General features: G+C 26.6%; 2 protein-coding genes across 3 annotated transcripts in view; both read right to left on the bottom strand.

Annotated features, from left to right (window-relative positions):
- The window catches only part of LOC111615076 (gamma-aminobutyric acid type B receptor subunit 2-like), a 50827-nt gene extending 46736 nt beyond the window's left edge, over nt 1-4091 (bottom strand). The window contains exon 1 of the mRNA XM_023356474.1: nt 3090-4091. Within this exon, the coding sequence (XP_023212242.1) occupies nt 3090-3308 (219 nt within the window). The 5' untranslated portion in view covers nt 3309-4091. The remainder of the gene's footprint in view (nt 1-3089) is intronic.
- Nucleotides 4092-6399: 2308 nt separating this feature from the next.
- Nucleotides 6400-25158, bottom strand: part of LOC111615091 — a 20633-nt gene continuing 1874 nt past the window's right edge. Inside the window, exons 1-11 of one of the 2 annotated variants that reach the window (XM_023356494.1) lie at nt 22384-22504; nt 22089-22237; nt 14541-14723; nt 14300-14464; nt 13716-13886; nt 13492-13626; nt 9319-9455; nt 8324-8411; nt 8111-8245; nt 7959-8047; nt 6401-7887 (exon numbers count right to left, since the gene is read on the bottom strand). In XM_023356494.1, the coding sequence (XP_023212262.1) occupies nt 7378-7887; nt 7959-8047; nt 8111-8245; nt 8324-8411; nt 9319-9455; nt 13492-13626; nt 13716-13886; nt 14300-14464; nt 14541-14723; nt 22089-22164 (1689 nt within the window). In that variant the 5' untranslated portion in view covers nt 22165-22237; nt 22384-22504 and the 3' untranslated portion in view covers nt 6401-7377. Of the gene's footprint in view, nt 7888-7958; nt 8048-8110; nt 8246-8323; nt 8412-9318; nt 9456-13491; nt 13627-13715; nt 13887-14299; nt 14465-14540; nt 14724-22088; nt 22238-22383; nt 22505-25158 lie in introns of those variants that run through there. The other variant, XM_023356485.1, reaches the window with a different exon arrangement.

Below are 25158 nucleotides of genomic sequence, written 5' to 3'. Positions count from 1 at the left end.
GAGAAATGGGGTAATTCGGAACGTGAAAGTTTAAATATTTATAAGAAATAATGTAAAAAAAATTACGTTCACAGTTTGATAAATGTGTTTTATGTAAGATTTTTTAATATTTTTCCACCCAATGGATAAATTTTATTTGCTTATCTTACAGCCATTACATGCAATTATGTAATATCTGCACTGTAAATAAAAAAATAAATAATCTAATTCCTAATATTTTAAATTAGCGTAAAATTCTTGAAGAAAATTTTTAGTTTTCTTTTCTCTCCAATATCAATTTTATTCATTAGATGCAAAATACATATTTTTTTACTACTACTAAAATTTTTTTTAATATATTTAAATAAAAATATATAGCCTAATGCGTTTATAGTGGCGACTTGATTCTCTCTTTAGTACATAATCAGTAATTTGCAGTAGCTAACATAATCATCAGCTTACTGTCAATGTAAAGTCATCTAGTCTACATTTGAGGGAATATTATTAGTATATTTGTATATATAGGCATTATTGGCGAACATTATTAACGTATTGTCAGTTTATAGTCACCTGTATAACAGGTAGAAGTCCAGACAGGCGATAATTAACGACGTATAACGCGCATAACAAGCGCTCGATCCGTCTAAAATTTGCCAATTTCTATGGAAAAATAATCTAAATTGTTAAGTTTATTAGAGATTTTGAAGCCTGGTTTCGTGATAAAACTCACTAAAACCCAAATAATTTAGCAGAAAACAAACGTTCTTGATGGATGTTTAAGACAAAACTGTTTTCTCTAATGGTTTATATTTAATTGAAAATATTCAACTCCTTTCGCTTCGGAAAGAAAAACCTCTTCCATACAGGAAAGCAGACGTCAGCTATTGTTACAACAGCTGGCAAACGTTTCTCCACTTCTTTTTCTGTTGCTAGCTACAAACCAAAATCGCATTTTATTGGATCAACGCTATTTTTAAAGCTTCACTATTGCCGCTAAGCGTGTTTTTAACGCTAACATCGGACGGGTATATCAGTAAATTACATTTTTAATATTATTAAATTGTTATTAATTGTTTTTAATAAGCGTAATCGGGTTAAAGTTAAGAGAATTATTTTTCCCCTTTTCGGCGCTATAAATTGAAGTCGGATGTAATGCGGCTGGATTATGCAGGGCGAAAGAATACGTTACTCAAAACTTGCGTTTTTAATTTAATTAAACGTATATTAAATACATTTATAATAATAATAATACGTTATAACGGTAAATATTAAATTAAAAATTTCTTGGCATCTTCAATTAATGTAATTTGGATCGAGATTAAATTGTTTGTCGCTATTGGTTAAATTTTCAAAAATGTCAAAGGGGGTAATGAGGCGCGGAGACTCGAATCTCTTATCGGTTGATTTAAAATGACGTCAAAGGCACTGGAGTGACGTCAACAAGAATACGTTTACTATTGGATAAAATTGAAAGTTTGAAACTGACGTCGAGAGACTGGAATGACGTACAAAGAATCATTTTTGCTATTGGTTGGTTGTGAAGAATTTTATAAACCGGATGTTAAAAATAGTTATTTGACGTATATATCGTTAACTAACATTTAAAATTTATACGTAAGAAGAAAAAACTAATATAAAAATATCCTATTTTTTAATATTGAGAAGTGTTTTTTTTATATAATTATTGAAAGTTTCAAGGTTAAAACATATTTCTTACATGTCTTTATGAAATTCTTCATATTTTCTACTTTTTTTTTCTTTCTTCTTAGTTGTATGACGTATTTAGCGGGGTCTAAATTAATCTTCAAGCCCAATTTAACCATCTAACCACTGGGCTTGGAGATTAACTTGGAGTCCGCCAAATGACTTTTTTTTCTTCTTTCGTCCCTCCTTCCAAGTCTTGATAGATCATTTCTTTATCTTCTTTCTCCATTTTATTTTATTTTAGATTCGTTTTTCTTAAAATTCGAGCGAAACATTTATACAAAGCAAGATGTAGTCTGCACAAGGATCGAAAAATTTACATTTTCCTGAATTAATTAATTAATCATATGAACTAATTAAAGAAAAAATAATTAAGAAATAATTTATTATTATTATTATTATTAAGAAAATTAAGATGATTTTTCTAAATTAAATGAATATTTTAACATTTTTTATATTGCTTTTTATATTCATTTAATAACAATTTTTCTTAAAGAATTATAAATTTTCTATGAATTTTTATATATATTTTTAAATACGCGTTAATCTCAAATTTAAAATATGAAAATTTTTCTAAAAATTATTGATTATTTTTGAGTGCAAAGAAGATTCATAAATTTTCTCAGCTCGTCCTAAATACTTTAAAAGACTTTTTTTTTATGGCTCCATCTGTTGATCTTCTTAAAAATTAAAAACAATAAAATTTTTAAAAGGTTGATAAATTTTAAAGAACTTAATTGAAAAGAAGAGACCTTAAAGCTATATTTAGCATTTAAACGATGTAAAACTTGTACAATAATCGAAGTGTGAAATAGATAATGATAATATATCATGAGGTTAAAAGAGAATACTAATAGAAAAGAAACGCAATTAATATTCATGTAGCATGTTTTGACGTATTTTTAATGTTTACAACAAAAATAAATTTTGAAAAAATCAATTTTTATAAATTCAGAACATGGTTATTACATTCGTACAATTGGCATTACCGGTTAAAACGTACAACAACTCTACTTGTTTGATTTATTGATATTTCTCTTTTCTGTTTATCATTTATTGCGCTGCAAAAATTAAATATAAAAAAAATATTGAGAAAAAAACACGAAAAGCAAACATATATACAAAAGGAGAACGTTTTTAGAGAAGATGGAAAGGAAAAATATATATATCTAGCGGAAGAAAAATTTTCTTTGAGCCCCTGTAAATGACACTTCACTTGCAAGCGCGCGACTTCCAACAGCGATAAAAGGAAAAAAAAATACCATTTTCAAATGCAACTATATTTAATTAAACGTAATTTAATCAGTCATATCGATGGTTAATTGATGCATGGTTATATTAATCCCATTAATTAGTTAAACACGTGTTAATGTTTGGCGAATAAAACTTATTGGAAACTCACTCACCTCGGTATCATTCCAGTAGATTTCCAGTTTGTATCCTCTCAAGAATCTCGGGCTATTATTGATGTGTTGCAAAGCCAGATTGACAGAAGGTATAACACCGCGACCAATGTGTCCTTCTACACGATTTTCCGTAGTTGGGAAAAAACCACCTATATGCAGCACTGTCCTAGAATGCGTTAAAGTTGTTAACCACAGTATCGTCCACACGTTAGTTAACATGATGAATCCAGGCACATTGTCTATTTTCAGGTGGCTTTAAGATTTTTCTGATATTTCAATCGGTGACACATCCCGCTTTGTCGCTTTTCCAGACTGTGCTACTTGTCTGACTGACGAAGGTGGAGCCACTGAACGATTGGAGTAAAACCTGCACTATGTCTGCTTTCTAGTGTGCACAGTCGCATATCGCTTGTGGTGTCTCCTCGATGCCTGATCAAAAGTGTAGCTAACACACAACTGGCTTATATCCAAAATTTCTTTTCATCTCTCTTCTCAAAACTTTAGATAATTTCCTCTTCCTATATTTTGATCTTGTTACACAATCGATGCTGCGTGTCAAAAATAAATAAGTTATAAATTTATTGAGGTTTTATAATTGCTTTTAAATAAATTTTTAAAGTTTGTGTAGAAAATTAATGACGCTATATTCCGTAGATAATAATTATTTCTTAATTTTATGTTCTTTTATCGTAGCCATTGCTCTCGTTGATATTTGAGCTCCTGTAAATCATTCTTCACTGCGCGGCAGCTCGACGTTTTAATTATTTTTAAATAATCTTCTTTAAAAAGAAATAAGATAAGATCAGTTTTATAAAAAAATTTGCTATTTTGACAAAGATAAAAATTGTCACGTGATTATTTATTCGTTGACCTCACGGAATTTTATTAACATACAAGCACGCAAATCACGAAACGAATGGTGTGATTAGTTAGGCCTACATAAAATTCTGGAAAAATCGGAATTTCTAAGATTTCGAAACAGAATTTTTCACTTCGATTTTCTTTGAAACATATTCTTTCATTTTAAGTAATTTTTCTCTCAAATCATTTTATATCAGTTTCTCAGAGTATGTATTGACTCGTTTATTTCAGATAAGATAGTGTGACTGAAGACAAAAATTGATATCTTTCACTTTAATGCCTCTCTTTCCTCCTCTGATCTGTGATAAGATATCTAGTAATGTTCAATGTTTATAAAATAAAACAGAGTTTTCCACTTTTAGTACCTAGAAATCCATCTAGAACAGTAGAAAATTCAAGTAATATTAATAAAAATTTAAATTCTGGCCCCATCTACAAGATGTGCTTGAAGATTTCTAGCTGGCATCGTATTCTCAAACAAATTTTAAGTCGTATATTTCGTATCTGTGTTTGTTTGTGAGTGTGCGTGTGTGCATAAAAGCTTTGAAAACTGTAAAACACTAAAGGATATTTATGATGCAGATAGCATACAGTTCAGTGAAAGATGAGAGTCTTATCTATATTTTGAAGAATGCTTAACAGCTTTACAATATTTCCGTTGTTTGTCACAAAGCACAACTCCCTCCGAGTAATAAGTATTGATTTAGTACGTCTTCATATATATACATGTATCAAAAGCTTCATAATTTATTATCTAATTTGTATTTAAGATGAAAGCTAATTAAAAAAATAGCACTAAAAAATATTAGAGATGTTTCAAGTGTAATTACTTAGACGTATCATCTTTATAATGATTTACGATTATAATTACAGGATAATCAAACTGTTTTTTATAGCCGTAAATTAGAGTGAAGAATTTATAATTACATTTATATTTAAGAAAAATGAATATTTTACTTGTGTAACAAACTGTTAAATGACATTTAAAAAGCCAATTAAAAAATATAAAAATTTGATATTTACATTTTTATAATAGTGACTTTACTCTTAAAAATTAAAAACAATAAAATTTTTAAAAGGTTGATAAATTTTAAAGAACTTAATTGAAAAGAAGAGAGACTATTATAAATATTTATCAATGGTGGTGATGTAATTTATTTTAATATTTTGATAGCTGAAGAACACAAACTGAAGGAAGAAGGAAAAACAATATAATAATTTGAATAAAAACAATATTAAACAATGCTGACAAAACAATGACTTTTGTTACAACATTGCAAGAAGAANGAAAATCAATTTCGCCATACTTGTTACAATTATATTTACATATACATATATACTGTGTGTGTAAAAATGTGTGAGTATATATATATATATCTGCTTATAATTTGAATATGTAAAATAAATTAAATATTTATAATTAAAACGGAGTCTTCTATATCGATTTTCATACCGCATCTATAACAAAATAAAATGGTTTTCCCGTAACAGACACTCTTCCTTATACCGATTTGCAAGTGCATCTATAAAGAAACCCAGTTGCCAATTGATTTTCCTGTAGATGCACCTTTCAAATCGTTACAACGAAAAATCTCTTATATAATTGAGTTAATGCGTAGTGAATTAATTATTTAAGAATTAAATGTTTACATAAAATGTATTCTTAAACATAATTAATCTTAATTGCTTCCTCGATATTTTGTTCGTTAAATTTCATCTCGGAGTGATCTAAGTGACATTTTTATTGATTTGATACATCATTTTAAGTTAAAATTGATTCAAAACAAGCAAAATAGACAGAAAAAAAAAGTTATTGTAAACAAGTGTTCATCCATAATAATGAAAATTAAAGCGGATAAAATCGATTTTTTAGGAATGTTTCCTGTTTGATTATTTTTTTCTTGTTTTTAATCTTTATTTATCGATTTAATAATCTACAAGATGCACTGCTTCAATTTTACTGATGATGATGACGATGATGATTGCTAGCTAATTCAGCTACATTAAAAGTTAAATGTTCACTGATAAATTTTCATTTAAAATGATTGAAATAAATTTTCTAAAGCCTTAAATACAAAATATTATTGATTAATGATAATTAAACTTAATACAGTTCATATATAGGCCTATATACATAATTTTTAGACAATTCTTATAATTTTTTGTAACAATCGAGTGCTTTTGTCTTCCATTAACACCTCTCAGTCAATCTTTAAGTAAATTGAAAAGCATTAGCTGATTGCTACATCTGACTTCTTTCCACGTTTTATCTTAGATGTAATTATATTTATCCCTTGGCATAAAATCTTAAAATTGTCCCAAGAGTTAAAGAAATTAATAATTTAAAAATGTCTATTCATATATAAATTAATACTTTTTTGAAAAAGTTAATTCGTGTAATTAATTTATTCAATGTAATTTTCCATTTATCTAATGGCGTATTCTTAATTAATACAACCTGAGAGGAGCAAAATTGATATTTTAGACACGAATTTCAATGAAATGTATTAATTAGATTGGAGTTAGCTTTTTTTATATTATTTTTACTTTCATTAACTGTCACATTTCTCAATGACATTTTACTCTTTGTAAGAGTTTAATTTAGTGATGAAGATGACCGCCCTTGAAGGACAAACGCACTATGTCAATAGCTACACACTACTAGAGATACAATAATTATCGTTAAAAGATAGCCTCTAGCAAACCTAATACCGATGTACTATTCATACACTAGAGTTGATCTAGGTGTGTCTAATATATCACCGCAGAAGGACCACACCTGTGACCACTTACCCCACCCACTACTAAAGACGTGGATCTGTTTTATTTCATTTGATTTTGATCAACACAAAATGTATTCGAGTTTAATATAATTTACAATCATCAAAAGCTTTCGTAAATATCGATCGATTCTATTTTTTCCCCTTTTCCCCTTCCAAATCTTAAAATTAGCTTGTAACTTTTAAGAAATTTCCAGATGATCGCCCGGGGTTAGAAATTTAATATTCTGACAATTTAATACTATTTTTCCATTTCAAAAGTTAGGTAAAACAATTTCCCGATGCAGAATTGAACTCGTAAGTCTTGCCGAAGAACTTTTCTCGAAAGAATCTAAGCTTTCAGATGAATTTACATAAGATAAATGCCTGGCATCACGTGAATAAATCACATATAAAAAAAAAAAAACGAAAAGACGGTCACGAAGTCATTAAATTTAAGCCACGTTTGCTATATGTATAATATGACTTTTTTTTTTTTTTCTTTTATTAGTAAGCGTTTATTTACATAGGCTATTGTGTAAGATACTGAAGTATTTTAAATATAAACTAACGTTACTTTAATAAGATGTAGAAAAACAAAAATTTCTTTCAAAATTCTAAGATAAATATAATTAAAAATGCTTTTTTTTTCAATCGAAAAAGCCTGTTCAAATCGTATCAATGTTATGCTTTCTATCTTCACAATATTCAATGATTTCGTTATCCGGTAAGTATCTCAAATCGGAATCTTCGGTTAGTTTTTTGTGACGCCTTCTCCAAAAATAAATCATAATTATAAGTGCGCTAATTAAAATTAATACTCCTATAAAACTTCCAACTGCTACATAATCCACTAACGGCTTTTGAAAAGCACTTCTCTTTAAACTACTTGGTCTATTTTTTTTAATCCACCACCTCGTTCTTGGATAGCGGGTTGGCTTCTCTGTAAGGTACACATCATTCGATAACGTCACTCGAGTTTGCGTATTCGTCACGGCTTCGGTAGAGAGCAACGTGATTGGTCGTTCGGTTGTTTTGTCTTCAGACGATGACCTGATCTCCGTGGATGCACGCTCGCCATTGGTAGTTGCAACGCTTACGTCATCAGTATTTGCGTACACTAAAGTCATGACCTCATCAATAGCTGAAGTTGTATTGCTGGTTTGGCTGAAAGTTGTCTGTGACGAAACAATTAATTTTTGAAAAAGTTAGTTAATTTTTTTAATTTTTGAACAATTTAACGACTTACTTCTTTCGATAATTTTGTACTTGAAACCGTAGTTTTAGTAGTACTGAAGATGGTGGTAGTACTACTAGTCGTAGTGACAGCAGCAGTAACTGTAAATAAATAAATAAAATCAAAAGTTCAATAAAAAATAAAATGCATACCTTGATAATTACCATTTTGTTTTTCAAGAATGCAGATAAAGTAGTCGTCACAACAGCTTAACGTTTCTATGCATTCGTAAGTACAATTACAAATAGCTGCTCCATCATTTTGACCACATCTACCCTTACAGGAAGAAGTGATATTATCTGAAAAGTAAAACACAAAATTTCGATACTAGGAAAATAAATAATAGCGTAAGATAATTAAAGAATGTTGCTACTCACTATCTTGACAGCTTTCAAATTGCAAATGGACGTCATCAATTGCTATATCACCTATGTAAGTTTCGCCTCTAACACCTTCTATAACGATCTAAAATTAATATTTGAAAAAGAAAATTGATAAAAAAAATAAAACTAATACTTTTTTAAAGCGAAAATTTATCATTTTGTTTTTCTTGACTATTTTTGTTTTTAAATTTACTAAGCGATATGTTGTATGAGCTTAATAGAATTTTTTCTTTTTAGAGATAAGTGTATTGAAACAATTTTTAAAGTGTGTAAAAGCTATACATTTTGATGTTAAGGTAATAAAGTTTTGGAAAGAAATGGATAAAAATATAGTATAAAACTCATATTGAATAATGATTTATGAGTTATTTAAGCAACAAACAAAGATACCCGAGTGATGTAATGTTTATTTTCAGAAAATTTGAATGATAAAATACACTTATTTTATAGTAAATAAGAAAAAATCCATTTTTTTCTTTAGATAAATAATAGATAGAAAAGATTTAATGCTTGAATTTAATGACAGAAAATGCTGTTACGCTAGCATAACTTCGTTTTGAGAAGCATTAACTTCATAAATTATTTGCTTCGTGAAATTTTGAATATACTTTGTATTACTTGACCTTTTAAAACTTTATTCATAATACTAACGAGAATAATATTTAGTAAAATATGTTTATATTAGTGTTGTTATACGAGTGGGAAGATATTGGCGTGAATCAAATTCCTAAACTCTGATATTTCGATAAAATAATACGTGGTTAAATATACTCTACTGTTAAAATATGTATAATCGATCGGCTTCTTAGGTAATCTAATAATAATCAAGATAACATAAACAGTGATAAATTGTGATCACTATCGATAATTATATTAATACGTGTACTAGATAATAAATATTAATATGTGATCATTTTACCGTGACATGATTTTTTGAATTTGTGTCCTTTAGCAATATTATTGACTAGAATAAGATAAGAGTAGCCTACCTGAAATTTATCGTGTAGAGGATGAATAGGTATCGTGGCCTTAAGCCAGACATTTCCTTGATCGCCATTTTTTTGCCAAACTGGATGAAGACTTGGGAGATTATCAGTTTCAGTCTTGACATAAACGAGTAGAGAACCTAAAACATGTAGGGTGTCATTGATAATTAATCATAACACTTTATTATAATTATTATTACTATCATCGATTGTTCGGAGGAATTAAATGAGTTATTTTAATAATCTCTATCAAAATTCTTCTTGCCGTAAATTATTTCCGAAGATAATTAGGCAGAAGATAGAAAAGTATAGATAATAAGTTTTAGTTATCACTATTATCATCGTCATCATAATTACAGAATGGTATCTAATGAATGAAATTTGAATAATTGACAAGATTTTCTATTAATGATAATTTAGATAACAGGATCCGATTACACTTTAAAACCGTCTATTTTCTATAATAGTTCATTTCAGCTCCAGAAAATATCAATTTGTTTCCAAATATTTTATTAAAGATCTTCAGTTGAAAATTTCTTTGAAAACTGCAAAAGCAACATAATGTTTAGAACGAATGTTACATTATTCTTACAACAATTCAATATTTAAATTTATATATTTCATAAACATATTATCAAGATCCTAATAATTCCATAAAATATACAGTAAATAATTTGTATAATTATAAATACTGTACATAAATTAAAACTAAATTCGATCATAAAACAGTATCTATCGATTTAGCATAAAATATTGATTTTAAAAATTGTAATTCTTAACATTATTACACAGGGTTGCCCAAAAATCTGTTAATCAATATATATTTTTAAGAACTGTTAAACTGATTTGAAACAGCTGCGGCTGCTTTATTGGAAGCAACTGAATCACGGATAATTTCTTAAAAATATAACTTCGGTTAACTGACTTTGAGACCACCCTATATATTTTAAAAGTAATCTCGATGTAAAATATATATCTTACAGATACTCACATATTAATACGTTTAATATCCTAAAGTAAAATTTTATATAGATTTATTTATGGATATTAAATGCATTAATAAGCATGGAATAAAAATACAATTTTTTAATTTTATACATGAGAAAAAAATTGAAAATGAATTTTATATTATCTTTAAATTCATTATTTATACTTCAGCTAATTTTAATTTCATTAAAATAAATTAATTTTGAGATAATTTCACTCACAAATTGAAAAAGTATTAATTAATTTTTATATTATTAAACTAATTTTCTAATTATTTCTAAACGCTTTTTTTTCGTTAGAAATTAAGACACATCCATAAACTTCTGATGATTAAATCTAGTGGTAATACTGTTTCAAATGTATAATAAGTGTTTATATTAATTTATGTATGTATAAAATTTACATTAATTACATTTAAATGTATGATATTACAAAGATTAAAAGTCAACAAAAAATAAGAAATGTAGAAGAAATAGTGTAAATATTTAAATGTGACATCTCTCAACATAATTTTTATCTGACTTTTCTTTTTTTTTATTATTTTAGTCCGCATTCGTTATGCATTAGAAAGACATTCTCTTAATATTATATTATTCATGCTTCATAGGTAAATGAAATTGAAATGCTGGAAGGGGAAAAAAATCGTTTAAAAGTATCACAGACAAGGTTATTTTAAGTTTTTTTTTCCTTTTCTCTACCCTTTATATATCTATCTATATAAAAAAGAAAGTTGCTTTGGCACTTGAAAAATATGCTTCATAAAGTTCTTTGTGGAAAACCAATCTCTGTTTCTGACATACTGCCTTATTATATAGTAGTTCTGACAAAAATATAATGGGATAGTAGTGATAATAAAGTAAAAAACCTATATAAATATAAATATATGCATGCGTATGTATAATAATTTATGAAGCACTTTTACTCATAAGAGTAAAATAATAGCGATATTAATGTAAGAATTTTTAAAATTTTATAATTTTAAAAATTCGTACATTAATATCGCTATTATTATTTTATGTGAATATATATAAATTAAATTTCTCTCTGTCTTAAATTTTAATTCTAGGAATTAACTTTTAAAATAAGACAGCTCAACAAAAATTTTGCATTCATCTAAAAATTCTGAACAAATTAATTATTTTTTAAACTATTTTGATGTTCTTTTTATATGCGTATAAGAAAAAAAATCACTTCTTTATTATTACGTATTTATCATCATAAAATAAAACTTGTATGAGTGAATAATCTGCTTTCAAAAGCATCCTGTACGCATTATTATTTAGTTTAATTGCGAAAATGTTAGAATTAACAATCATCAAATACTTAATTAGGGATAATGATTATCGTATCTCAATGAATAAAGATACTTATATAACGTTAATAAATAAAAGGAAAGATAATAAAGATTAAAGCATATTAAATCGGAATCTGTGCCTAACTTTTTATGAATTATTACTAATTTTGTTCGTCATTTCGATGCATTTTCGGATATTAATAAAGTTGAACCGCGCCTTAAATTATGCTATTAAATAGCCAATAAAGGACTTTAGTCGAAATAGAGCGACAATTTATTATCAAAAATTTTTTTGGCTCTTCGTAAAACAATGTTATACGAATCTCTTGAATTATTGTTTTTATTATTACAGAAAATAATGTTTGTCATAAAATTGGCTTCTAGAGAAATGAGACTATGAGAAGTAACATATGTAATCTGATACAGAAGAAAACTGACATAAGCGATTTTATTGCTCGATTCTTATTGTCAGATAGATAAAGATAATTGTGATTTTTCCGAAATGATGTCGAATTCTTGTAATATGAACGCGAAAATTGACGAAAAACAAAACATTTATCTAATGAAAATAAATTTATTATTTTATCAAACGTTTTAAGTATTTTACACGAAAACAATCTAATAATGTAGTAGAAAGAAAATTAGTAAATAACAACTAATTTAACTGTTATTTTAGAAATTTTATGTTCACGTGAATTAATTCCGTTTTCAGCAACAATAAAAGATAAGGAAGAAAATGTAAAAATAATTAGGAAGTGCACGTAATAATTTCTAGATATGTATTAAATTGTACAAAAAAATCAATGCACAAGAGTATTATAATTGTCTAAATGAATTCGTTATCAAAATTGAAAAAAATACAAGAATTATTATAAGGTTGTTTAAGATAACAGCAATTATGTGATTTAGATTAGTAAAAATAATAAGTGGATCAGAAGTCAATTAACCGTGTTTTATTGTTTTTCAACTACACTTGTAAAAATAAATTGTAACCAAATTTAAACCATATTTTTATTTTACAAAGTTTGGCGAAGCAAGATGATAAATACAATTGAATTAATTAATTGTAACTTAGTCTTTACAGTGGTTAACTGACTTTTGGATCTCCTGTATATAAGAAACAATCGTGGAAAAGCGTGTAAAAATTTATATATGCAATAATTTTATGAATGCTTTACGCAAAAAAAAAATATTACGAGAAAAAATTATAAAATTTATAGTTTCAAACTACCTCTTCGAAAAATAAAATTAAGAATTTATGAATGGACAGTAATTATCTTCAATTAGCGCAATTGATTTTTTCTGCTCAAGATAATCGATTAGAATATTCATTTTGGAATTATAAATAAGCATTCGTATAATTAAGTTGTATAATAAATTGGAATTGATTTTTGTGAATACATTTTTGTAACAGATACAAAGATAGCATTTTAATTGCAACACAAGTTTTTATAATATATAATCTATAATATTCAGCCGAATTTATCTTTATACAATAAATTAACTACTAGAATATTTTATACTGTTATAATATATAAATGAATTATATTTCATAAATTATACTCTTATGTCTAATATAACTGTATAAATATTTTTTCTAAATTCAAAGCTTTTATCATCATGTTATTGTGAATTTTATTATGAAACATATGAATGAATTTTAATTTATAATGTCAATGATATAGATAATCTTGATAAAAATACAAAATATATTTCATTCCTGAAAAGTATATTTATCTTAGGGAAATAATTATATAATTTATTATGAGAAAATTCGATTAAAAACGTATGCTAGAGTGACATTTATTTATAATAATAAATTATTGAAAATAAATTAACTCAATTTATGAACTGTTTTCTCAGAAAAGTAAAAAAGAAAAAATCTACATAATTACCTATAGTAGTTCCATACATATGATACCAAAAGGTGAAACATGATGTAGATAAATTAGGCGAATAAACTGGAGAAAATAATCTTGCAGTATCATTAATTTTTCGAGGACTCGAAGCTTCGATATACATATAATATCCTTTAACGATGAGAATATGAAAGTTTAAAATCTTTTTATAAATAATTGTTTATTTAATTTAATTTAAAAAATTTTATATATATATATACCGGCTTTTCCAGCTCCCTTAGTATGATCGTGATTAGGACCTGTTCCTACGTGGCCTGAAGGAGTTGCAAATTGATGTCTACTCCAATAGAAATCTCCACTAGGATCGTGCGTCCAACCGCACAAATCAGATTTTTCGAAATCACAAAATGTCAAAGGATCATCTGTAGTAACTATTTAAAATTTTAACTTAAATTTAAATTCGAATTCAGTTATGAAATTTGTTTTAGTTTAATAAACTTATCTGGAAGCAAAAATAGAAATTGATGTAAGGAAAGCGTATAAAATGCTTCCATAATTTACTATCCGTAAATACAAGTCTTATATAAGTGAATTTACTGATTGTATTATTATTTGTACAGTACATCTGATAATTTACTAATATAAATTCAACTCTACGTAATAGTTCTTTTACATAAATAAAATATATATATATCTATATATATGATCTATTGTATGGGCTTATTTTGGTACCTATACTCCATTATGCACTTACAAAGAATTGAATGGAGAATTAAATCGAAAATGACAAGCCATGTTCTTTTTAAAGTGATTTAAATAAAATAATTTGACTAAATACACTCACCTACACAATTTGGTATTGTATGGTTCCACTTAATTCCATCGCAATATATTGTGGAAGATCCATTTAGTGAATAACCTGGATCGCATTCATAAGTTGCAACAGCCCCTTCATATTTTTCTATTAGAGTACCATGCATTGGAGGAATTAAATCCGAACATCCGTCTCCTAAAAAGACAAAAGCCAAAACATTTAACGCTAAATTTAAGCTTTCAATTTATTTCTTTAATGAACGATAACTTACTGACACATTTTGGAGGTGGAAAATTCCATTTACCGATAATGCACATTATGTAAGATTTACCGTATAATTTGTAACCATAATTGCAAGAAAATCTTACAAGTCTCCCTCTTCCTTTTATTTTATAACGTCCATTCTTCACGTTGAGAGATTTGTATGAGCAAGTAGATCGAACAGGGTTTAGAACTAAAAATAAAAATAAATTTTTATAAAACTCCTATTAAAAAATAAATTAAGCTGATATCAAATTTTTGATGGCACGAAGAAATTCTTATAAAATGTAATGATTCTGATGTTTTATTAGTATGAACATTCGAAGTACTTTTAACTTTAAAATTGTTAGAAATAGCTATTTTTATATCAATTTCATACACACTATTCCGAAAAATTTATCTTGGGATTTACATGGCTGAGAACTTTTCAAATGTTAGAAGCAAAATAGCTGCTAACATTTGAAAAGTTATGCATAGAATATTGAATAAATTCTTTAGAAAACTTGGAAATGATTTTAAAACCTATTTAAAAAATACTTATCACAAGAAGAATTCGAAATTTCTGAAGATTAACTCTCTTAACTCTCTTCAGTTAAAAGATAACATCTTTTCATAAAATTCATAATCAAATTTTAAACATTGTTATGTGGAGTTTATTACATAAAACAAGAAAAAGTTACTTATTAAATTTTGGATAAATATTTCAAAATTTCAAAATATTTAGGAAATAAATCAAAAATTTTAAAAAATATTGAAAATAGCCCTAGATACACCAGCAGGACTGTTTGACCTAGCCTCTTCACCCAATGAATCGCCTAAATTTAGCTTCTATAACAATGGTATGAAAATGTTATAAATTAAAACTTATTTTGATAAGTGGTGGAAACAGATACTTTTATTGCTTTTATTCTTATAAATTTAATTTTCAGAGAGGGATAGTTCTTTGTTACATTCAAGACCCGATAGAATTGAGTTGGGAATTAGACCAAGCTCATTCTAAGTTCAAAGCCTTAGCCTTGAATGTAAAATAGAAGTATAGTTTGTCATTGGTTAAAAATTAATTTTATAATTATTATATAATTATATAATACTATACTATATTCATATATATATATATTAAGATATACTATATATCACATATATAAAAGGAAACGGTATAAAATATTGTGTTAAGAAATCAAAACGTCCAGAATTTACTATAAGTAAAAATGTTTACATTTTGTAATATAAAATATTAAGAAATTTATATTGTTTACGACCCTTGTTTTATTTTTGAAGAATTAAAAATTCCATTAAAAGATATTACTTCTCAAAATATGTAGACTTTATCTGTAAACAGACTGAACACTAATCTCTGTAATAGTTACCATAAAGATAAAAATTTTTAGAAACTTTTGTTAAAAATATATGAAATATCTTACATTAAATGTTTATTAAAAATTTATTTATTTACGTTTAAAAGTAATCCACAGCTTATTGATTTTTAATTTTATAAATATCTTAAAATATTTATAAATTATTTTTACAACAAAAAATATTTTAAAGCAATATACCTCTGTGATTTAAAAAAGTATCGGGGATGGTTCAAAAAAAAAACGCAAGATTTGAATTTATTCATCAAAATTTATTTCGTCCCCTTCAAAGTAATCCTCTTCCACTGCAATGCACTTATGCCAATGTTTTTTTTCCAATCCTCGAAAGATGCTTTAAAGACGTTTTCATGAAACCCTTTCAGAATTTTGTTATGGAATCAATCGACTCAGCGGTGATCACGAAGCGGAAATTTTAGCCGAGGAAACAGGAAAAGTCACACGGTGCCATATCGAGTGAATATGGAGCTTGCAAAACCGCATTTGTTGAATTTTTGGCCAAAAATTCACGAACCAGAGCATTGTGAGCGGGTGCATTATCGCGGTGCAAAATCCATGAGTTTTCCCGCCACTAATTGGGTCGTTCACTACGAATTGCTTCACGCAAACGACGCAAAACTCTCAAACTATTCTTTGTTGACAGTTTAGCAAGTCGGAAGGAATTCTTGATGACCACCAGAACCACCGAAGAAAACAGTCAACACGACCTTGATTTTTGACTGACTTTGATATGGTCATTTTAGTCTTGCCTCACTTGATTGTTGAGCTGTTTCGGTGTCAAAAGCGTAGATCCATGTTTCATCATCCATAATGATGCGTTTTAAAGACGATTCGCCTCGAGAAAACATTTCCTCGGCCAATCGAACGCGTAGTTATTTTTGGAAAAAATTCAACGTTTTCGGGACGACTCGAGTACCGACCCGTCGCAAGCCCAGATGATCTTTTTATAATTACTTAAGATCTAAATGATACTGGATCATGTTCAGTAATGTTCCTAATTGTTAAACGACGACCATTGAGCACCAAATCTGACTTGAACTGTGTTGTTCTTCAGTTGATGTGGATGGTCTACCAGAACATGGTCAACATTCAAGGGGTTCTCTGCCTTCCTTAACATCTTGTATCACTCGAAAATCATGTTTTTGATAGACTATCGTCAACAAAGGTTTTTGCAACATTTCCAACGTTTTTGTAGCAGTAAATCCGTTCAGAAAACAAAATTTAATGTACGTTCTTTGTTCAATTATACTCGGCATTTTGAAAAATCGCCGGCGCGAAAAATCTTTTACACCCAAAACAAGCGTTTATTTGCAAACGAAAACAGACAATGACGTACGGATTGCTGCTAGATATCGATGAAAGTCGTACCAAACGACGACAGCGTCCTCTTATACACACGCAGTTTAAATGAGCCATTCCCGATACTTTTTGATCACAATAATATAGATATATTAGATTATGTATATAATTAATCATTGTTTTTATAATTTTCTTTTGTAAAAAATCCAAAAATTTATCTGAAAACTAATTATATAAATAATTTATCATAAATTTTTCAGATTATGTTTCAGGAAAAACTGATTTAACACGTTTCAGTTTTTTTTTAAATATATAATTAGTCTATATAAAATAAAGTATGTAAAAACAGAATATGTACAGGTTTATTAATAATTATTATAAACCTAGAAAATAATAAAGTGACAGAACTGTGCCTAAACTCGGGTCGTTAATTAGCTATTAACGAAAATTAATTATCGATATATGTCAAGAAAGAGGAGTAAAATAATTTTGGCACTTCTCGAGCGAATGACCGAGAAACTAATCTTATTATCATGGATCACGTAACAATGTCAGATATTTAGTTAGCAGGATACGACCTCGTTACGTTTCGGATATAAATACTTAAAGTTATCCTAGTGAATTATCAATTAACTATATAATTAGCTGTTACGTGACGTCATTCAAATCCTCCTCGCGATTTGTTTGCTGTTCTATCTTGACAATTATCGGTTACTTTCCATTCAAAATTATTCAAGAATGCCCGCTCTACTTAATAAAAACAATAAACAAGTTTCGGCCATTTTGGAAACACGCAGTACTTTGCAGTCGATCGTGTATCGCTTATAAATGAAAAGCATAGCTGTAAAGACCAATCAAAAGTCATGCTGATCGTTAACAACTTTATTGCTGTTTGGTATTGATTTTAATAACGTCGGCTTTAGTGAAAATCCAATATGTTCTCTGTAATACTCCGAAGGGTGTGAAGAAAAAAAGTTTACTTTAATAGCACACCGCCTTTTTTTTCCTTGAACTTTAACTTGCGTTTAATCTGTTCTTTTATTAAATTATTCGATATAGTGACAGATTGCTTTTCTTGACTATATTCATTCATAAACGAAAATATTATCAATTAAATAATCGATAATCCGACACAAAGTTAATCAGGTCATATTTACCTAAATGACTTCATACGTCATTTCGGTATATATGATGCTGTTTTCATATCATTATCGTTACAGGACAGCGTAACTTGTAATATAGAAAATCAATGTAGCGAGTATCGATATGTAATATCTTGCTTGACAAGTTGCAAAATTCTCAATATAATTTTTTCTTTAGCGATTATCGCAAGGTAAATGCTATGATAATAACAACTATGCTTCTCTTGATTTCATCGATTATCACATAAGAATGCTATCACTGTGGGATTTCCATTACCAAAGCATTCATTAGTATCAAGTTTTTTCTTTTTGTTAGATGCATTGGAAAACTGTTCATGTGCGATTATGAAAGGATGTATTAAAAGAAAAAAAATTTTTAAATGCTTTCTTTTAAATCACAATAGGAGCAATTGATACGAATAAAAATACTTGAAAATTATTTGATATGTTTTTAAGCGAATATTATATATTATTGTATATTTAATATTTTCTAAATATAATTCTGAATAGTTATTCGATTTATTGATCCCGAAATACTCAAAATTATATTCATCAGTATTTTCCAATCTTTTTCGTTAGCGACTTCCTTTCAGCTTTCTGAGAGGGGAAATGTGAAATTGGAGAATTTCTGCACATGATGAATGAAGTTACTTTACGATAAACGTTAAATATGCGTGATTGAAGCGGTAACAGAGTATCATTTAATGTACGGTATGAAACGTAACGGTTTAAGGCTATGTTGTAACGTTAAAACTTTATTTCTATGCCAAAAGTACAGTTATGCTTAATGAAAAAAATTAAATTTTCCATGATTTTTGTTTCTTGTTTTTGAACTAAAATAATTTACATCTAATAAAGATTAGACTATTTCCATTCGTAATTTATACTTTCTTCAAAATATCTTATTTAATTTATCGTATTCCATTGGTTTTGTATATGATTATTTTATATTAAGAGCAATTTCTAATATTAGGTCCTTAATATTTTAAAGATTCAACCCACTAAACTTAAAGCAGCGCAATTTGACTTAACATTTTAGAAACGTAACGCAAAAAAAAATATATCAGTTATAAGGAAAAAATATTTTATTGTTTTAACTTGCGATTTTAATGTTTCCGTTACTCACGGAAAACAATTTTTCTATTGCTCAGAAGTATGGTTCACATTCTCAAGGGGATCATAACCCACATAATTGAGAAACACAGGGTCTATCTAGGTAAGTGTCAATTATTTTAAAATCTTAACCAATAAAATATGAGATGTGTAGTTTACTGCAGCGAAAAATTTAGATGTAGATCCATAACAGGAAATGAACATTATAGATAATTTATAAAATAAATATTTCCATTTAAGAAAATAGTTGGATAATGTGAATAATATTGCTGCATGCAACATTAATCAAAGCAAGATGAATTGTAATGATTTAGGAAAAATAAAATACAATTTTTTTTTTGAAAATATATTTTATTTTGAGCAATTTAAATAAGCTATAATAGTAATAATAATAATCACTATTATAACTTACTTTTTACTATATACTTACTTATTACTATTACATTTTGCTTATATTGCTCAATTACTATTATACCTTACTTATATTTAGTACAATAATAATAATAATATTTAGTATAATAATAATTATTAATAAATGAAGGAAGATTGATTGGGCACATGAAAAATACTCAAATTTCCTTCACTTTATCGTTGTTTAATCATTATCTATTAAAATCTTAAAAATGCTTAGTCACAAGTATTAGTTAGTATTTAAATTTTGTTGTTCTAACTAAATCAAAACAAAAAATTAACATTTAATATGAATAATTATTGCAGTGTTTCATTTTCATTCAATGGAATTATTTTATTTAATACAGCATCCTGTATTGTTTCTCAAGCTTGCGAAGTTTGATTTTTTTAATATTAATATATATATATAAGAAAACTTATTTTAATAGTATTATACATCTTTTTATGATTTATTTTTATCATTGAATTTATAAAAAGTACTAGAATATTTCTTCGGAAAATAATATTATTTTACAATAAGCATAAAATGTATATAATTGTTATTGTATTAAAAATAGATCCAACAACACCTGCAAATATTTATGTATTATAAACATTACAATTTAATTAAGACATGTAAATTCAGCGCAGATACTATCAAAATATTACACTTATTTAATAATGNATTTACACTAAGCTGAAATATTTAAAAACAAAACTATTCTTACAGTATATTTTATTGGTTTATTACTAGAATAATATCTGACATTTTTGTCATTGAGTAATTAGTAGTTAGAAAGAAAAATATTCTAATTTCAGTTTCAACTAATTCAAAAATTCTTAATTTTATTCAAAGTAATTAACTAGGATCCCAGTATTTGGTTACAACCAATTTGTAATCATTTCCCATCAAAGTAGACGTCATTAATTATATCTTTTGTACTGAGAGAACAGAAATATAAACGCTTTCTGAGCAAACAGATATATACAAATGCTTTCTGTATAGAAGCAATTAAAGAGGAAAATTTAATTCTCTCTACTTTGTTGACTGTTAATATATTTTGTATGCAAATACAATGAAAACAAATTTCGTTAAATTAATTATTTAATATCAGGTTTATGAAGTTAAAATTCGGTGTTATTATTTCTTCAATTAAATTCATGAAGAATAAGTTAAATTATTTAAAAACATCGTACATTTCGTGTACAGTCTTGTTAACTTTAACAAACTACAAAAATAATCATTTTATTCATTATTTTTATCTTTATGGTCGATAAAATTTTAAGTAATTATGATTATTTCGCGATTTCCTCATTCCTTTAAATTATTAAAGAATATAAAATTTTATTTAATATTTATAAAACGCTACTTTGACTTTTTTTTAAATAACGTATATTTAAATTTCTGCATTTTTATACGAATATAAAACATTAATAAATAGCTGAAAAATTGAAAAATTTTTAATTTGAATTATTTTTTTAAATAATAAAACTTATAATGATTTATATATTTAACTATAAATGTGGATTTAATTAAATTAATAATAATTTAAAATTTTATTTATTTTTAAGCATTTTTGTCATTTTCATTCTTACAATACTGAAAGCGAATGTTTCAAATTTATTTATATCTATTTTTTTCAAAAATTTAGATTTGTTTTTCTTTCGAAATTCTCAAGATTCCTCAACACCTGAGTGAATAGTATCTCAATATATGCTTGCATTGTTTCTCTTGCATTTAAACTTCAGTCATAAATTCCATTCATTCTAGACATGACAAAAGATAAAGTTAATATCCAAAATTTACATTGAGAATGGCAATGGAGTGTATTAATACTTTAAACAAAGACATAAGAGAAATTACACTAAATTTATCCATTTGGAAATTTCAGTAACTGAATATATATGTATTTTTTTCCTCCTTTCGCTTTCTCTCTTTCTCTTTATTAAATTATTATTATTAATTTTTTCCCCTTTCATTTCTGAATGTTTCGTTAAATGCGATCCAGATGTGTATAATACGCTTAATGTGTAACGGTTATTGGTATAAACAGTATTTTTCTGAATAATAAAAATTCTAATGAGATAAATTAATACAAAGAGAAAGTAGTCGCTTGATTTAGTTAAGAAAAACATAAAAAATAAAATAAATTAAAAATTGAAATTCAATATTTTTAGTATTCAATTAAATAAAAAATCTTTTATAAACAAAAATATAAATTGATATGTAATTATGCTACTTACTAATTGATTCCACGTAAGTAAAGAAAAGTAATATCCCTATTAGAATAATTGAATACGTAACTATTCCACAATTCATGTTCTTCGAATAAGATAGAACAAATCGGTTTGGAGACAAAATATTTTTCTTCGATATTCTCTCAACAGGAAATCTGATAATGCAAAGGAAAAGGAAAGACTTAACAGCAATTATTTGTTACTTTCTTTGTAAAAACTGTGGTTTTTCCTAGATATGAAGTTAGGATTATAAAATGGGAAAATTTCAATATAAAATACATTTATAATAAAATATTCTTGCAAAGTTATTCCCTAGTCTGATTTGATTTGACCTCAAGATAATTTGAAATTTAATATAAATTTACTTTTTCTAAATGTAGTCAGTACCATTATCGTAAATGAAATAGAAACAAAAAGAAGATAATTTTGATTTTTTTTTATTTACATGTTATATAAAGTTAATAGCTTACAAGATCTAGTAACAAATATCTTTATATGGGTCGAGTTTCCGCTTTACAAATCTATACAATGACAAAGAAAGTATCCGGTTTTACTGAAAACACGAGACTGTGACTTATGCCTGAATAAGTATTTTCTGAGAACAACATGAATAATCTCTCCAAGAGCGTTTTATAGATCTGATAAGAATTTAAAAAGGCGATTAATGAAGCAATTTAGTATTCTGTCGGCTTATGGTATTGATTTATATGTTTGAAAGTATTTACTCGATTTAAAAAATAAAAAAAAAACTATTACAGATTAATGTAGCGTATAAAAATATTAGAGAATGTTATACACTTACAATATATCGAACGCGTATCTTTTATATCAACAGCAATAGACTTCCCAACTACAAAAGATATATTTTGAAGGGTATCAAAAATCGATAAAATTAGTCAAAACTTACTTTTAACTTTAATAAACCCTAATATTATGTAGAATAGATATTATGTTTTAGTATTTGAATTTGTTTACGAACAAACATTTTTGTAGACAGGGAAATTGTGTAGACATTTATTTTGTCTGTTCTTTATAAATATTTCTAACTTTTTTCCAAATAATAATGCTTATTTTTCAACTGTCTGCTAACTGGACAAGTAGTCTGACAAGACTATCTCCAGGGTTTATAATATAAATTATCATCAAAAAAATTGTAACAACAATGTGGTGAATAAACTACAATACAAATAAAATCTCCGGTTATGTTGTTAAAGTTAGTGAAATAAATTTAATTATGCAACTAATGGACGAAGAAGGAAATTGTGTTGCCTTTATATTGAGTGAATTTTCGTTATTTTAATAAAGCTGTATTTTTTATATTATAACAAAAAGGAAATATATTTTTAATATTTTAGTAAAAAATATTCTTAAATTTTGCATTTAAATTATACTTTTTAAAATTAATTTTCTGTTGAGTAAGGATAAAAATAGAATATTTACACTAAGCTGAAATATTTAAAAACAAAACTATTCTTACCGCTTACAAATTAGTAAATGTAGTTTTCTGTCTATATTTATAAATGATTTTTTTTAAAATAAACTTCATTCTTTTTTGAAAATCTCCCAATCTTCAAAATCTGTCATAATATAAACATAATTTAGTTAAAAAACGAGCTAAGTTTTGCATTTATTCAGAATAAAAAGTAGTCATTTATTTCAATCTAATCAAGTCGAAAACTCTATCTACATATTTCATACTTAATCCAAATTTTATCTCACCTATCATCACTGCTTTAATATAAGACAAGTTCCTTCTATTCTCTTTTAAATCAGGTTATCTTCGAGAGCGCACTACATTCGTTTTTTTTACTACTTCATAATCCCTTCGTAATCCAACTATCTTCTCGGAATCTGACGAAGAATTTGTTTCTGAACTTCGCAGTAGATAACATTACTGTCAAAACTTTCCAAGTCTACTGCCATTACTACATTCTACACAATTACTCTATTTTTGGCTAAGAACATAGTAATTGCGTGATAGCTAAAACAAAACTTGACAAAAAAAAGCTTATTCAGCACTAAAAAATATTTTTTATACGCTATCTTTTGCATATGATCTTGATGAATACTCCAACAGAATATTTATTTTGTGTAAATCTAACATTACTCTCAAATGTTTAATTTTTAAAATTCAAAAAGTATAGTTTGTAAATACTATATTATATTTTGTTCTTGAAAACTTTATCTTTAATAGCTTTATCTTAAAAACTCAATATATGAAACTATAAGCCACAATTTTCGAACATTTTTCTTGCTACAGCGACCCAGAAAAGAAACACGACCTATATTTATGTTATCTGTTTGAAGAGAACGATTATTCTTTTCAGAGGCAGAAAAGAGAGCAACTAAAGGCATTGAAAACAGCCAGAAATGGAGAAAGTTATGAATGTAAAATTGCAGAAAGGATAAAATTATAAAAACTGTAGTTTTATAAATGTGTAAATAATTTAAAATAGACAATAAAAATAATATAAAACCGATATTTAAGTATTAGATTATCTGTATGCAAACTACAACCCAGTCTGTACAGAAATTAAGCACTTTCATGTTAGAAATGCTAACTAAACGCGACGTATCATTTCTTTCTTAGCAACTTTCGTGTCAACATATTGTCCGGTTAGTCAGGAAATCCAATTATCGATATCCTTCTTCTTACATCCCAATGATTTCCTTACAGGACTAAACTTATTTATCACAAAACAAGGTCTTTCACGTTTATTATTTTAATCATCATCATTTAAGGTTTATAATTAAGAAGTTTGAATTAATTTGAATGAATTAAATATTTTCCTTCTTAATTAACATCAGGATAGTTTATGTAACTTATTACGAATAAAAACGTGTTTTCGTCTCTATATTAATTAGCGATTAAAAAATGAAAACAGACGTAAAAAAACATAAAATACGGGAGTTATTAAATGAGTTTTATTTTATGTTTCAGTTTTGTCTACATTTGTAATGTTACAATTAAAATTATGTAACTTTTAATTTAAAGAATATTTAAACATGATTTAAGCATTAATTTCACTTAACAATTCAAGTTTAATTTTGGATTATGTTTAATTTCATTTGTAAA

This window comes from Centruroides sculpturatus, unplaced genomic scaffold, assembly GCF_000671375.1.
Source record: "Centruroides sculpturatus isolate CEXI.00-Female unplaced genomic scaffold, Cexi_2.0 scaffold167, whole genome shotgun sequence".
Taxonomy (NCBI): domain Eukaryota; kingdom Metazoa; phylum Arthropoda; class Arachnida; order Scorpiones; family Buthidae; genus Centruroides; species Centruroides sculpturatus.
Note: the sequence above shows the minus strand (reverse complement) of the source record. Positions and strands in the feature narration are given on the sequence as shown.